Source organism: Prionailurus viverrinus, chromosome X (genome assembly GCF_022837055.1).
Source record: "Prionailurus viverrinus isolate Anna chromosome X, UM_Priviv_1.0, whole genome shotgun sequence".
NCBI classification, from domain to species: Eukaryota; Metazoa; Chordata; class Mammalia; order Carnivora; family Felidae; genus Prionailurus; species Prionailurus viverrinus.
The window spans coordinates 115418895-115433632 of record NC_062579.1 but is presented as its reverse complement, the minus strand read 5'-3'; the positions used below and the strand labels follow the sequence as shown (position 1 = coordinate 115433632).

General features: G+C 45.7%; 1 protein-coding gene across 6 annotated transcripts in view; it reads right to left on the bottom strand.

Moving 5' to 3' along the window:
- AFF2 (ALF transcription elongation factor 2) overlaps positions 1-14738 on the bottom strand; it is a 468411-nt gene that overhangs the window by 21670 nt on the left and 432003 nt on the right. For all 6 annotated transcript variants that reach the window (XR_007149018.1, XR_007149019.1, XM_047844523.1 and 3 more), the window contains 5 exons: positions 11557-11852; positions 10958-11021; positions 7686-7822; positions 2370-2441; positions 1925-2018 (listed from right to left, as the gene is read on the bottom strand). Coding sequence is in view for 4 of the 6 variants with exons in the window: in XM_047844523.1 (XP_047700479.1) it covers positions 1925-2018; positions 2370-2441; positions 7686-7822; positions 10958-11021; positions 11557-11852 (663 nt within the window). In the remaining 2 variants the exon portion in view is untranslated. The remainder of the gene's footprint in view (positions 1-1924; positions 2019-2369; positions 2442-7685; positions 7823-10957; positions 11022-11556; positions 11853-14738) is intronic.

Below are 14738 nucleotides of genomic sequence, written 5' to 3'. Positions count from 1 at the left end.
AATAGCTGGTTAGGATAATTAGTGGGCTCCAATCAGGACCATGAAAGTCACTTGATGAAAGATCGTATACACTAAAAGGCCCAGTGAAATCAGACTCAGTTCTCCAAGAAGTGGTTTAATTATCCTCATCTGAAATTTATTCTGCAAAACAAGCTCTTCAGAGTGCTGGCAAGCTTTTCTCCTGTAGCTCCCCTGGCAAACTTGTTCCCCGGGAGGCGAGGTGGCCCGTAATTTCTGCCATCCCAGGAAGGTGCCGGGAGGCAGCAGCAGCGTTGTGTGGTCGATTCGGTTGCGAATCACCTTGATTTGCTATCTTGACAGGCCAATCCCTGTTTGGCAATGCAACTGGCCCAGGACCGCGCTGCCTTGGGACACTAAAGCATCCTTCTCTCTGAACGGGACCGGGCTGGTCTCAAAACCGGGCCTTCTGCATTTGGCAGAGCACACACTTCGAGGCTCTCAGCACCACCGCCTCAGGACAGTGGTCCGGCTCATTAGAATGACCTCCCCAGGTCAGAGCCCAAGGGGCACAGGACCAGGACCCCCGGGGGCACTGAACCCGACTCAGGCCAGCCTTTGCAGCGTCAAGACCAAGTTTACGCTCTTCCATTGCCTCCTGGGTTCCGGCCCAGCCCCCTTTGCAAATGGGGTGCTGGGCAGGGTGGGCATTTTCAGGAGCCCAGTGAGCACACAATACTTCTCTGGAGACTCCAGGTTTTAATCTAAAAGAAGTTCAACACGCTGCCGGAAGAGCGACTTATTTAACATCTGTTTGGTATCACACTTGGGGGGATGGGACCCAGAACTCTGCTCTCACAAGCCCTCCAGGGCATCTAAATGCCCACTCAGGTTCGACGACCGCCTTTCTAGAGCACGGCTGGAGACCCGTGGACACAGGAAGGGATGGGCAGCTGTCGTGTGCCACCCGTTCAGCTACGTGAGCACCAGCTCCACGGCACGGTGAGGCCTCAGCGAGCTTGCCCTCTTCCCCACCCTAGTCAGCGTCCTCACACAGCTGTGCGATGTCACTCATGGGACTCGGGTGACGCATGTGAGGCCATGACTGGATTCATTTCAAATAACTTCTTTGGTGCAATTTAGTCAAGCAGTCTCATGCACTTGGCAGAAATAATAATAATAATAACAACAATAATAATAATAAAATCATCCTTCCCTTTTATGGCCGGACCAACAGGAACCTTGAGCCTTCTCAAGTCTAAATCATGGTCAGTGTTGGGGGGCAAATGAAGCAGAAGCTTCACAGATCACCGAGCCAGTGACACTTTAGAGGCCAGACTAAGCATCAGGCTGGTAGTTTTTATCTGGGCTCGCTCTCCAATTCTGGCATTCTCTTTGCAGTTAAAATACCTTTTTTCTTTTTGCTTGCAAATTAAAATTTCCAGCTCCCTAGATGATGGGTTTCTTTCTTTCTTTCTTTCTTTCTTTCTTTCTTTCTTTCTTTCCTAATTTATTTTGGTAACCAAAGCAATCAGTTGTTTTAAAGTGCAGCCACCATACTCCAAGACTCCCCACGGCCAAAGGGAATGGCTATCCCCCCAGAGCCTGGGGTGGCTGCAGTGACTTCTCTCACTGTTGAGAAACTTCGGGACTGGCCGCTCACTTAACACGGCACTGGTCACAGCCACAGTCACAACCTGTGTCCCCTGGTGGGTCCGCCACGCACAGTGGGGGAGAAGGCATCGTTCTCCTGACTGCAACCAGGAAGATGCGAAGTGCCATTTTGCTTGGACCAAACCTGAGCTCTCTGCTGAGCCGTGAGGGAGAGGCAGGAGGGCCACGGCCGGTGGGCATGCTAGGTGAAGCCTTTGGTAGCAACGACCTTGACATTTAATAACATGCCTGCCACGTCTCATTAGTGATTTTATTCACTCGGTACTTACAAATTATACAAAATAAGGATTACCTTAAAATATTCCATCAGTGATCTGGAGTACTTCATGGCATGGTCCTTCTTCAGCTTAAACATCCGCAAGTAGAGAAGTGATAAACATCTGTAGCTGTGGTGATGAGGAAGGATTATGTTAATGCCGGTGCGTAATGAAAGCTACACGTTGTCAACAAAATGCTGATTCATAGTTTGCGGTTCCCCTCCTACGGTTCTTGAGGAACACCAGTGCAAAAAGAAAAATTTTCAAAAGAGAAGGGGTAAGCATTAAAATCCCATCTTGATAAGACTATAAATTAGGAGAGTAAATGTTTAGTCAGCGACTGAAGAAATCCATTAGTTATCCTTTAATAGTTTAATGGAAAACAAGAATAATGATCTGGGGTAAGCAGCTTAAGTCGATCTGGAGTTTTCAAATCCTTCTGTGACATTTCAGCTGTTTCATAGCCTCCATGAGACTTACCATAATACTGCCAGCTTTTTGTCCCCGTCCGAAGCCAGGGGGCTCGCAAAGTTCTTCAGTCTCATCGCGTACCTTTGGAGAGAAAGGACAAGCTCGAGTGCCATCTGTGTGACCCCTCAGAAACTCCCATGCCTCGGTGCCACATTTGCTCTGGGTGGGAGAACGAAAGCACGGGCGAGAGCACGCTTTCCTGGACACGTGCAAAATGACGATGGACAGAGTGACATACAGAAGGGAGCTCTGGAGAGGTCAGCTGAAGCGGGAGCCCGTGTGCCAGGGCAGGGCCGTGGAAGGTCTGCTAAATGCCGGCAAAGGCATAAGAAAGAACGAAAGCTTGCCATTTGCCAGGACATGGACGGAGCTGGAGAGCATACTGCTTAGTGAAATAAGTCAGAGACAGACAAATTCACTTGTATGTGGAATTTAAGAAACAAAACAAACAAGCCAAGGGAGGAAAAAAAAAGAGAGAGAGAGACAAACCGAGAAACACTCTTCACTCTAGAGGACAAAGTGATGGGGAGGGATGGGGAGATGCGTGGAAGAGGTGATGGGGGATTGAGGAGGGCACTTGTGATGAGCACAGGGTGACATATGGAAGTGTTGGATCACTATACTGTGCACCTGAAACTAATAGGACATTGTAGGTTTATTAACTGCAATTTATTAAGGGGCAGAGAGACAGGGAGACACAGAATGTGAAGCAGGCTCCAGGCTCTGAGCTGTCAGCACAGAGCCCGATATGGGGCTCGAACTCGCGAACTGTGAGATGGTGACCTCAGCTGAAGTGGGATGCTTAACTGAGCCACCCACGTGCCCGCTAACTAGAATTTAAATAAAAACTTAACAAAATAAAAACAAGTGCTGGCAAAAGGCTGTTTCTAGGACCACTCTAGCTAAAGACATTCCTGGCTTGCCACGAGAGGTGGCCACAAATGTCAGTCTCAGCTGACTTTATGACAGACGAGGTAAATAATACACGACTCTGTGTGACACGGGCATGGGGAGCCCACAATCACGCAGTGAAAGAGGTCTTTTCTAATGGCTCGGCTTTTGAATATATTCTTATAGAAAGTGGTTTTGTTTTGTTTTTTTGTTTTTTAAAAGGAAGGTCGATTTCACAGCATTTGAAGGTCTAAGTGCCCTTAATTTATGGTGCTGGTATATTTTGTCTTTCCATTCTCTTTAATTGTTACTGTTCTACACTGGGGTGATCAAAGGTTGAGCAGCTCTCACATTTTTTCTTCTAGCTGAGCACATCCCATTCTGGGCATTTAGACTCTTGAAAATCAATTCATTGCATAAAATCATTGTCTGAGCTTCAATGCAATTTCACAGGTACCTGTGGAGGAATGAGTAATGGAGTTCAGTGTTGCAGAAGGAAGCTGAAAGTGTGCAGGCAGCGTGGACTAGTTCTCATTTACGAGAAGGTGATGGGGAGCCTGTACCACAGACTCCCTGTTTTCGACAGCCTCTCCAGAACACCAGCACCCCTGGGCTTGCCCCCTAAGACTCGGCGCCCCATCGGCATGCTATTATCACCCTGCTCTCCTGGCTACCGCTCCACTTCTGCTGAGGGAACATTTTCCAACAAAAGGACCTGAGCACGTGATGTGGGTCCCTTCTGTCGTTGCCATATTAAGCAAAAGGAGTTTTATTATGTAATAAATCAAACTGTCTTTGACAGTTGGATCGCTGAAATGTCAACTCATTGTGATGCCCCACTTGTTTGCACAAATACATTTCTATTGCAGACTCCCAGGGCTCAGAGCAACTATAATTACTTGGAGGAAGAAAACTGGGCTCTCTCTCTGTGGCCAGCATACTGTCGGAGAGAGAGTAATAAAAATCTCTGCAACACAATATTATGCTACTAAAAACTATGTTCATATTACAGTCTCTCCATAATTGCAACTACTTTCAAAGACCTAGTTGCTTTAGCCCATTTTATTCTCAACTGAAATTTCTCTCTCTCTCTCTCAAAAAAAAAAAAAACAATTAGACACACACATGCTTTACAGAAAATATAAAAACTGTCCACGTAGAGAGAGGGCACACAAAGAGGTGCATGTAAAACTGGGGCGATCTGAACAAAGTCCATGGATTTTATCGGCGTTGGGGGAAACGGGAGGGTGGGGCCACAGGAACTTATGGTACCATTTCTCACAACTGCACAGGAATCTACAATTCACTCAAAAATAAACTCTAAAAATATTGACTTTAAACTAAATGTTCAGGGGCGCCTGGGTGGCTTAGTCAGTTAAGCATCTGTCTGACTCTTGGTTTCAGCTCAGGTCATGATGTCATGGTTTGTGAGTTCGAGTCCCATGTTGGGCTCCATGCTGACAGCATGGAGCCTGCTTGGGATTCTCTCTCTCTCTCTCTCTCTCTCTCTCTCTCTGTCCCTCCCCCACTCATGCACTCACACCCCCTGCCCAAAATAAATGAATAAACTTAAAAAACAAAAAACGTGCATACATTCTCCATTCACTTTCACCAGGTTCTACTGAGATATACTCCTGGGGGGAACAAACTATCACATAATGAGAAGACAACAACAGCTGTGCTTGGAAAAAAATATTTTTTGCTACATAATTATGGAAAAAGATGTGTTTTCTAATGGAAATAAATATTACTCAAAGATTCACATTGCATTTTTACCAAGAACAAGATATGTTCTGCTTTTATATTTTTAAGACAGGATGTTTTTTTTTCCTAAAAGAAAATGAGTTAGAAAGAAAAATAGAGCGAGATAGAAAACACCCATAATTTCACCCTACTGCAGCCATGATCTCATTTCCCTTCCAGGTTAGTCCACAAGCAGAAACATGCTTTTCATGGTCAGCAATGTTGTGTGTATATAATTCTGCAGCTCGTTTTTACTTTAACATTGTATTATAAACATTTTCATGCAGCTACATAGTCCCCGTCATTGTTGCAATTCAATGGCTGCAAAGAATTCTGTTGAGTGTACTACAGTGTAATTACTTACTCTTCTGTGATTGATTATTTGGTTTGCTTCTAATTGTGTACTATAATATATGCCAAACTGAAAACCATACAGATAACTTGCTCTACTCTTGCAATTATTTCCTTCAGTACAGGAAATTCAAATTTCCAGAAGTTGAATTACTGGCTGAAAAGGTATAAATGCTCATTTGTAGAGGTTTCCAGCAAAGGAGAGGCCTAGGTCACCATTATTGTGTGTGTGTGTGTGTGTGTGTGTGTGTGTGTGTTAACACTAGGTATTAGCATTTTTATATTTTCTTGTTAATTTAAAAAGTGCCTTTTTTAAAGTCTGAATTTTTGGAAGGGTAGAGAACATGAATTTTCTCCATGTTTCTTCACTAATATTGCCCCTCAATTTTTTTAAAGTTTATTTATTTTGAGATGGGGGGAGGAACACACACACAGAGAGAGAGAGAGAGAGAGAGAGACAGAGAGAGACAGAGAGAGAGAGACAGAGAGAGAATCCCAAGCAGGCTCTGTGCAGTCAGTACAGAGCCTGATGCAGGGATTGATCTCACAAACCCTTGAGATCGCGACCTGAACCAAGATCAAGAGTCAGACGCTTAACCAACTGAGTCACCCAGGTGTCCCACCCCTCAATTTTTTTTATGTTTGTTTATTTATTTTGGGGGGGGGAGAGAGAGAGAGAGGAGAGAGAGAGAGAGAGAGAGAGAGAGAGAGAATGTGCACAAGTGGGGGATGGGCAGAGACAGGGAGAGAGAGAGAATCCCAAGCAGACTCCACTGTCAGCACAGAGTCCGATGCAGGGCTTGAACTCATGAACCGTGAGATCACGACCTGAGATGAAACCAAGAGTCAGAAGCTTAACTGACTGAGCCACCCCAGCGCCCTGCCCAATTTTTAATCCTTATAAGTTTTGCGAGAATTTTCATCTTGTGCATCTTGGAAAGTCCCTGGCAGCCTCGAATACACTGAGAAATCAATTTCCCCTTATAAAGCTACAGAATGGCAGTGGTGGCTTTCACAGAGCATAAAGTAAGTCCGAGAGATACTTCACATGCTTCTCTGAACACAGAAAATTGGAAGGTGGCTGCCTGGCCTGGCAAGGTGAGGCTGCTGTCCTCATAATCTCCTTACTTTTGTGGCTTTAACTTAATCATCTGATTCTATGCAAGCATAGTTTTTTTTTTCTTTAGAATAGTCCACACTCTTTTGATCTTTTGGAGTGCTTTTCTGGGAAAATATGCATGCTAAACGTGTCCAGTGTTTGTCTGAAGGTTTAATTACAAGGGCCTCAGATTTTTAACCGTTTATGCAGACACATGCAACATAGTAAAAACTAGGCCCAGCATAATCAATTAATGGAGCCAGAGGTGACCTGGAAATAAGGACCTATCAGGTAAAGAACGGCTCACTCAATCTCAAAAGCAATTATTTACTCCATCCAGCAAATGATGGTGCTTTCCCACTATTCAGAAGTGGATTAAATTATTTTACAAATATCTGCAGGTTACCGGAAAATACCACGATGGGCCTTTCTTTTCTTTCTCCTTCTTCCAGGAATTTTTCTGATTTCCCACAAATTCTCCTCCATAGAGACCAACAAGAGGCCCTCCCCCTGCTATCACCTTGTCTGTTTCCCTGAAATTCCAGACACATGGGAAGTTTACTGTGCACCTGTGGCCTTAAATGTCAACTCTGCGGCCCCTCCTTTTTACAATTTTTTAAAATGTTTATTTTATTCTTGAGAGAGAGACAGAGCGTGAGCAGGGGAGGGGCAGAGAGAGAGGGAGACACAGAATCCGAAACAGGCTCCAGGCTCTGAGCTGCCAGCACAGAGCCCGGCGCAGGGGCTCGAACTCACAAACCGTGAAATCACGACCTGACCTAAGATGGACGTTTAACCGACTGAGCCACCCAGGCGCCTGTAATCATGGCCCCTTTTTAATAACTGAGGAAGAAATACTTAGAAAACATGGTTTATAACAGGAGTCCCGATAGTGCCACCTTTCTTGAATTGTGCTTTGGAAAGGCAAGTGTCAATGCCAAATGGTAAAATTATCACACTTCACTTCCACCCACCACGTTTCCATTTTAATTTTATGAATGTTGCAAATTATAACACTCACATTATAACCTCTGAAGGGGGTCATTTATCAAGGCAGTGTCCATCAACTATAAATTTTCCATGACGTTAATCAAATGGTAAGAACTAATTATGATGGCTTCTAAGAAGAAGACGCACGGGACAAACCATTAGGAGGAGGAAATGATATTTTTGGAAAACATAGCAGATTCTAATTATGAGGGAGACGAGCTTAGGAAGATGGCTTTGGAAAGGCCATGAACCTGAGGAGCTCCACGGTCTCAGAGTACATGGTGTACGGAGACTTGGCTTCCAGAGGGTCGCGCTCCATCGCGTTGCCGCATTCGGTGAACGACAGGGCTGCGTCGGCGTAATTCACGGCTTTGCCAAATTTCTCAAACTGAAACGGGAAGATCGCTCGTGAGCACGATATTGCCTCTCTTCTCCCTCTTATAAAGGAGTGGATCTCAACCTGGGGCAATTTTCCACCCCCCACCCCCGGGAACATTTGGCAACGTCCAGAGATATTTCTGGTCATGAGCACGAGGCCGGAGAGACTGCCACACATTCCCCAAGGCACAGGACAGGCCCCGTGACGGAAAGGGGAGTCGATGTGTGACTTTGTATCGACAATGACGCAGCTGATTTAAGGTTCTATTGTCATGACACTGGCGCTGGTTGAGAAGAGAAAAGGCGGCCAAGGTGGCGTGCGTGTCGTGGTGGTGTTATCATATATTTGTGGTACTGTTGTCGTCAGTATTTTTTAGTGGCCCGGCATGCAAATCACTGCCTTGGGTAGTTTCTATGCAGTGAATGGACTAGCCTGGTCATTGCAGGGTCCTATGGACAGACCTTGCAATGAACTCTGCTTTTGGTAAGGCTCCTGGACCAAGTCCACGTACAGTCTGTGCTTGGAACTCTTTGGGAGCACGTCGACTCCCACCCCAGGAGAAGGGTAACAAATTGACGCTATTGTCATGACAAATGTGAGGCTTCAGTGCGACTGTTGACAATAATCACATCACTTTCATTGTAAATGATGGTCTGAAATAGCGTGTCAAAAAGCCAAAAAATATAGCACTACTAAATATTTTAGTTTAGTAAAATTTTATTGCAAAAGGTTTTAGCCCTGATAATGGTCATGATTAAACTGACTTAGACATACTGATTTCTTTTTTATGTGTAATGAATATTATATATGACACTTTTATAGTGAGTATTTTATAACAGTGTTTAATGTTTTCAATTTTTGATAGCGGCATGTAAGAATTCCACTAATACGGAATTTTATGGAAAAGAACCAGTATAATGCAGACTTAGTTATTTTAATTTTCTTGTATACCTTTTATCAAAAATTTTCTTGTGACTGTCAAGGTTTCAATTCTCAAAATGGCAGAGAGGCTGTCTCTAGCAAAGGATTAAGTACAATCGCTTGTTGTAAATGACTCTATAACAAATGTTCTTCGGCTTTTACATACCGCAGGAATTCTGTGGTTTCCTTACTGTAAGCTATTGTGGGAAAATACTGGTTTCAACCAAATTCAAAGTGATTTGATGAAAACCTGTGTGTGTATATGCAAACTATCTCCTTCTTCTCTTGCCTTACAACATTATTTCCTTAGGTAATCCAGCTCCAACTGACTCTCCCATGGGGAAATTAATCTTTACATCCTGAGTTTTCAAAGTGACTTTTCATTCACAAACCCATAGCTGCAAGGCTGCTTAAAGATCTCCTAGCCCAAACCTCTCTTTTTTTCCAAGACAAGAAACTGAAGTCCAGATGGAAAATTACATGGCCATAGTGCCAATCAGTGGCCAGGTCACGCCCCCTTCCTGGGCCTCAGTTTCCCCATCCATGAAACGAGGGGCTTGAACTACAGAGGGGCTTCTAGCCCTGACACAGATATAAGCCTAGCAAAGATATCTTCCTCTAGATGAGTGTTTCTCCACCTTTTTTCCATCATTACTACCTCACCTCTGGCTACTGAGGGAGCTATTTCAGATATTTTTTTCACACAGCTCCACTGAAATTCCAATGCCAAAAATATATTCATTATCTCTTTATGTACTGTGGCCTGGGGGGGGGGGGGCAGGTCACACACCATTGCAATGTCTGACTTTTTTACTTTACCCCCCAAAACTGGTTTTTGCCCCCTTGTGGGGGATGAAATCCCCACAAATGAAAATGCATTTTCTAAATGGCTTAGACCAAGAGTGATTTTGGGGGTACACATAAAGACGACAGTGGAAGGTACAGAGTATTAGTTCTTAATCACACATATGTATCTCTGTGGCTGTGATGCTTCTCAGTTCTTTTAAGTCTCACCCACATGGTCTCCTCTGCACATCCCACTCTTCCTGAGCCCACGGACCAGCTTGTCAAGAGAACGTTTATGTGCTCCCTTGCCCTGATTTTGACAGGGTCGACCCCAGAGCACTTCTGTGCTGCTGCGGAGTTGAGGACACACCTTCCATATCACCGGCCCCCCATACAATGGTCACAGGCACCGTCTCCCCAGCATCTCTGCTGGAGCTGGACCCGAGCCTGCTTTGTCTTTTTCATTTGCAGGAGCAGAGGACAATAGTTTTCAAAGGACGGTTCACCCCACAGAAAGGTTAGCTGTAGGCAATACCTGAGCAATTTGGACCATGGTGGGGAACTGACAGAAAATAGGGAAGCGTCAGATGCAGCTGGTGTTGACACAAGTCACAGCCCTGCCAGGGCCTAACACCGCGGGTCCTCTAAGTCCTGGGTGGACCCAATGCCATGGTGGAGGATACCATGGAGAGCCTTCTCTAGGACAGTGGAGAGTGTTAATGCCCATACCAGGGTCCCAGTCTCAGAACTTCTGATTCCATTTGTCTGGGGTATGGCTTGGGCATCATGTTTGTTTTAAAGGCCCCCAAAGAATTGTGTAGCACGTGGCTGACACCCCCTGTGGGGAGGCGCAGTCAGAACAACTCAACATGCTGAGCTCATGGTTGATCTAGGTGGCCAAGACCCTTGGAGGCAGTGGGGCCATGCGTCCTCAGAAACCCAGATGACAGAAGTTCCCTTCTCTGTGTAGGGTCCTCGCCTGGCTGTACGTCTCACTCTGGAAACATGTGATCGATGCAGCACAGGGCGGAGGGTTTTCTACACACCCGGGTTTCCCAAAGCCCATTTTTGAGGCCACGTAACCAGCTTTCTATAACCTCTCTGCACACCGGTCCTGATTTATTGGGACCAGTGGGGGTTCCCACTTTCTCCAGGGCAGTTTCAAAAGTCATTTGAAAATTCACTTGAAAGATAGCAATAGCGTATGCCATTTAGCTCCTGAAGTTAGGGCAAGGGGAGGAAGAGCAAGAACATGGATGATGGCAGGGCAACACTCTCTCAAGGACTTGGGAACTATGCTGTGAGGAATCGACCAGCCCCAGTCTCCCTGTGTCAGAGCAGCGAGGAACTCTGACTCGTATGTAAAGTGCCTTCTTGGTTCCCCTTCAAAGCATAACACCTTAGTGGGAGGAAAGCAACAAGAGGAACAAAACCTACCAGTGCGTCAGCTTTGTGCTTTAGCTTCTTAGCCTCTTGCATGTAATAATCAGCATTGTGAACCCTAAACAAACGAAACGAGCTCTTTCAGCAACCAACGTTTCATCTTTCTGCCGACAGCCAGAAGAATCACAGATTATTTCGCTATAAATCCATTCCAATACAACGCCCTCAAAAGGGCAGGTGAATGCCCTCCCTCGTATGACAACCAGCCTGGAAATATCCCCAGAAGTGGAACGTGAAGTGTGTAATGGAGCATTAGGATAAATAACTGCCCCTCTAACCTAGCCATTCCACGGTCTGAACATTCCACAGACCCAAACGAACCTGGCTGCCGTTGACACACTGTTCCATCTGAGGACGCGGATAAGAAAGGGGGACAAAGCAACCTAGAATTAAGCACCTGTCTTTGGAAACGGTAACAGAGCTCCATGATTAAAATGGGCCAAAGACATTTCTTGGTGGGGACAGAGCTGTGCGTGGGGAGGAGGAGCTACTGCCGAGGTCTTACTTTGGGTGACACGTGGAAGGTGCTAGAAAAGCCATAAAGCCTCCACCCCCCGCCCCGCCGTGTCCCTGATAACTGGGGGACAACATACGAGTCGTCAAAAGTGAGCTTGGGTCTCCGGACGTTGGTGGTGCTGCTGGACAGAAGGGGCAGGGCCGCCCAGGATGCCATTTCCAGGTGACTGCTGTCCATGAGGCCAGTAGTGATGGTAGATGTGATGGTGGAAATGGTTGTGGTAGTGGTTGTGGTAGTGGCTGTGGCAGTGGCGGTCGCAGTGGCCGTGACAGTGGCGGTGACAATGGCAGTAGCAGTGACAGTGGCAGTGGCAATAGCAGTGTTGGTGACCGTGACGGTGGCAGACGCGGTCTTTTTTGGAGTGTCTCCATCCTGGGAAAAAAGACGAAGATATACTTTGAATGTCAAGCACATTAGGAAACAAGGCAAGAGAAAAGAAAACAATGCATACAGCTGCAGGATAAATACGTGACCCTGGTATATCACCAGCTTCTTCTCTGTGACGACACCAACCCCAAGCTAGTCAGGCGCTGTCATTACGTAAGCCCCATTACCCCATGAACACAGCCATTGGGAAATCTGGTAGGAGAGGTGGGTGGGGATAGAAGGAAGGGGGAAGGGAGGGAAAGAAAGATAGATGAGCAAGGAGAGAGAGAACTGAGCAAGAGAGAGAGAGAGACAAACAGAGAGACAGCGAGACAGAGAGAGAGAGAGAGGTGGACCTGATATGTATACTTTTGATAAGAGAACAGCTCAGAACTTTCACTAGGGTAAATAAGGTACCTTAGTCACTCTGCAAAATACCAAATTCAGTGCAGCAAATACCAGCATACCAGGCCTTGTAGCCTGGGACCAGGGCTGAAGCTGCCCTTTTGTTCACTGAGGTCTTGACTAGTGTCTGTGTCTATGTCACCTGAGGGCCTCCGGGATGGTAACAGCTCGACCAGATCAAAAACCAAATGGGTAAGAGACTTCTGGGTTTCACTCTGAACTGTCATTGCCCATAAAAAGAGTGGGATCCAGATGAAGAAAGTAGGTGAAAAGATTTATAATCCTGTGACAGTATGTGTCACGAGACCACGTGCCTTGTTCACACGGTAGACTCCGCCCTCCCCACCTGGCAATGGTGGGATGATCCTGACTGTTCTATTTCTGGCCATGCTTTGCCATGGGACCTCTTCCTCCTTCTGCTCTTCTGAGTTGGTATCTCCCTAAGGTTGGTATCTACCAAGGTTCATTCCTCAGATCTCTGCTTCCTTGACCTTGGCAGGGTTTGCCAATCGTGTATGCATTGGCACAGATTTGACAACATGCAGATTACTGCCAAATGGAAACCTCGATCTTACCTTCTCTCTGGAGCTCTAGACCTGCAGTGATCACCTCTGGATCATTACCACCAAGATGGCACATTAGTACCTCAAAGTGCTCTGAAACGAATTTGATAACCAAAGCAGTCCCCTCTTTCCATTAATGGCAGATGGTCTTCCGTGTCACCAAGGTTGGATTTCTCCATGTCAGTAAGGGCACTGTGGTCATCCCTGGGGTAGGAACACTGGAACCAGTGTCTCCCGACCTTGCCTTCCATCTGAGCTGCTCTGCTCAATCAGCTTTATATACCGGAGTTCTGTAAATTCTTTCCTTTCAAAAAATGACAATGTTCCTAAACTCTTTTGCAAAGAGCTTCAGAATAAAATGAATTTCACAGCTGTATCTCATCTTTAATTTCTTCCTCTTCATTGCCCTTATCCAATCAATTCCAAAGTCCTATTCATTCCATCTCCCCAGTGTTTCCCAAGTCTGTCCCTCCCTCCTCTGAAGCCTCAAAGTGCAGGTCCTCGTGGCTTCTGACCGAGACCATCAGCCTCCTGGTTGGACCCCCGCTAGCCTCCCCAATCCACTCTCAATCTGCTGCCGGCCAGCCTGCACTCCTTACGCAAAGCTCCAATGCATTTCACTGCCTCGCATCCAAATGCAAACCCAAGGCTGAGCTCCTTTGCTGGCATGTAAGGTCCTCCCAGATCTGGCTTCAGCTTTTCACGCTATCTCCCACTACTCATTCCCACGGAACTTCCGCCAGACTGAACACATCTCACTTTCTTCACTGTCCTGCTTTGGTTCATGTGTAGTCTTAAAGTTGAAAGAACCTCCCCTTTGTTGCTTTTTTTTTTTTTTGCCTTAAGATAATTTACTTTTTAATTTGAAAAAATTGTGGTAAAACACATGACTGGCTTATTTCACCTAGCATAACATCCTCAAGGCTCATCCCTGTTGTAGCATGCGTCAGAATTTCCTTCCCTTTTAAGGCTGAATAATATTCCATTGTATGGACAGATCCCATTTTCTTTATCTGCTTCCCTTTATTTCTAAACCGTACTCATCTATAAAGGTGCAGCTCAACAAATGCCTTCTCCTCCAAGAAAACCACCTTCTGTCTACAGCCAGAAGTGCTTTAATCCTCCTTGGTCCCTTTAGAGATCTGAAGTCTGTGTCAATCCCTTCTCTATGACACCAATCACCACAGCCATTTTATATTCTAGCTCTTTGAGCACATGTTTCATTGCTTCCCTTGCACTGAGAGCTCTCTGAACACTGGAGCCATCTCTGATTTATGACATGGCTACCGTACCCCATACCCCCTGCCCCACAGCCTTGTGCTCCCAGTAATCTGCTGAGTACATGAATGCATACCTGCCTTAGTCAAAAGGCAAAAGGTCACCTTAAAAATATAAGCCAGTACGCCTGGGTGGCTCAGTCTGTTAAGCGTCCAACTTCGGCTCAGGTTACGATCTCATGGTTCATGAGTTCGAGCCACGCGTCAGGCTCGCTGCTGTCAGCTCAGAGCCTGCTTTGGATCCTCTGCCTCCCTCTCTCTCTACCTCTCTCTCTCTCTCTCTCTCTCTCTCTCTCTCTCTCTCTCCCTCTCTCCGTCTCTCTCAAAAATAATAAAAAAAATTAAAAAATTAAAAATAGAAGCCAAATGTGAACATTTCTTATGTCCATGAAAGTGTATCTTTTCCACTTGATCCAGGATCTTCTAATTATCAAAAATTCTTACCGCCAAGAGCTTGCTGAGATGAATTTAATGAGAGCTACACATCTAAAAATTGTTATGATGGATAGGGAGAAAATAGTTGACAAATCATCATGGATTTTATTCAACCCAAACACATAAAAAAATCGGAGCCTTCTAAAACTCCTAAGCCAACTCCATGTTTCTACTGCCAAAGCCAGATGGCCCAGACCAAACAGTGGAGTCAG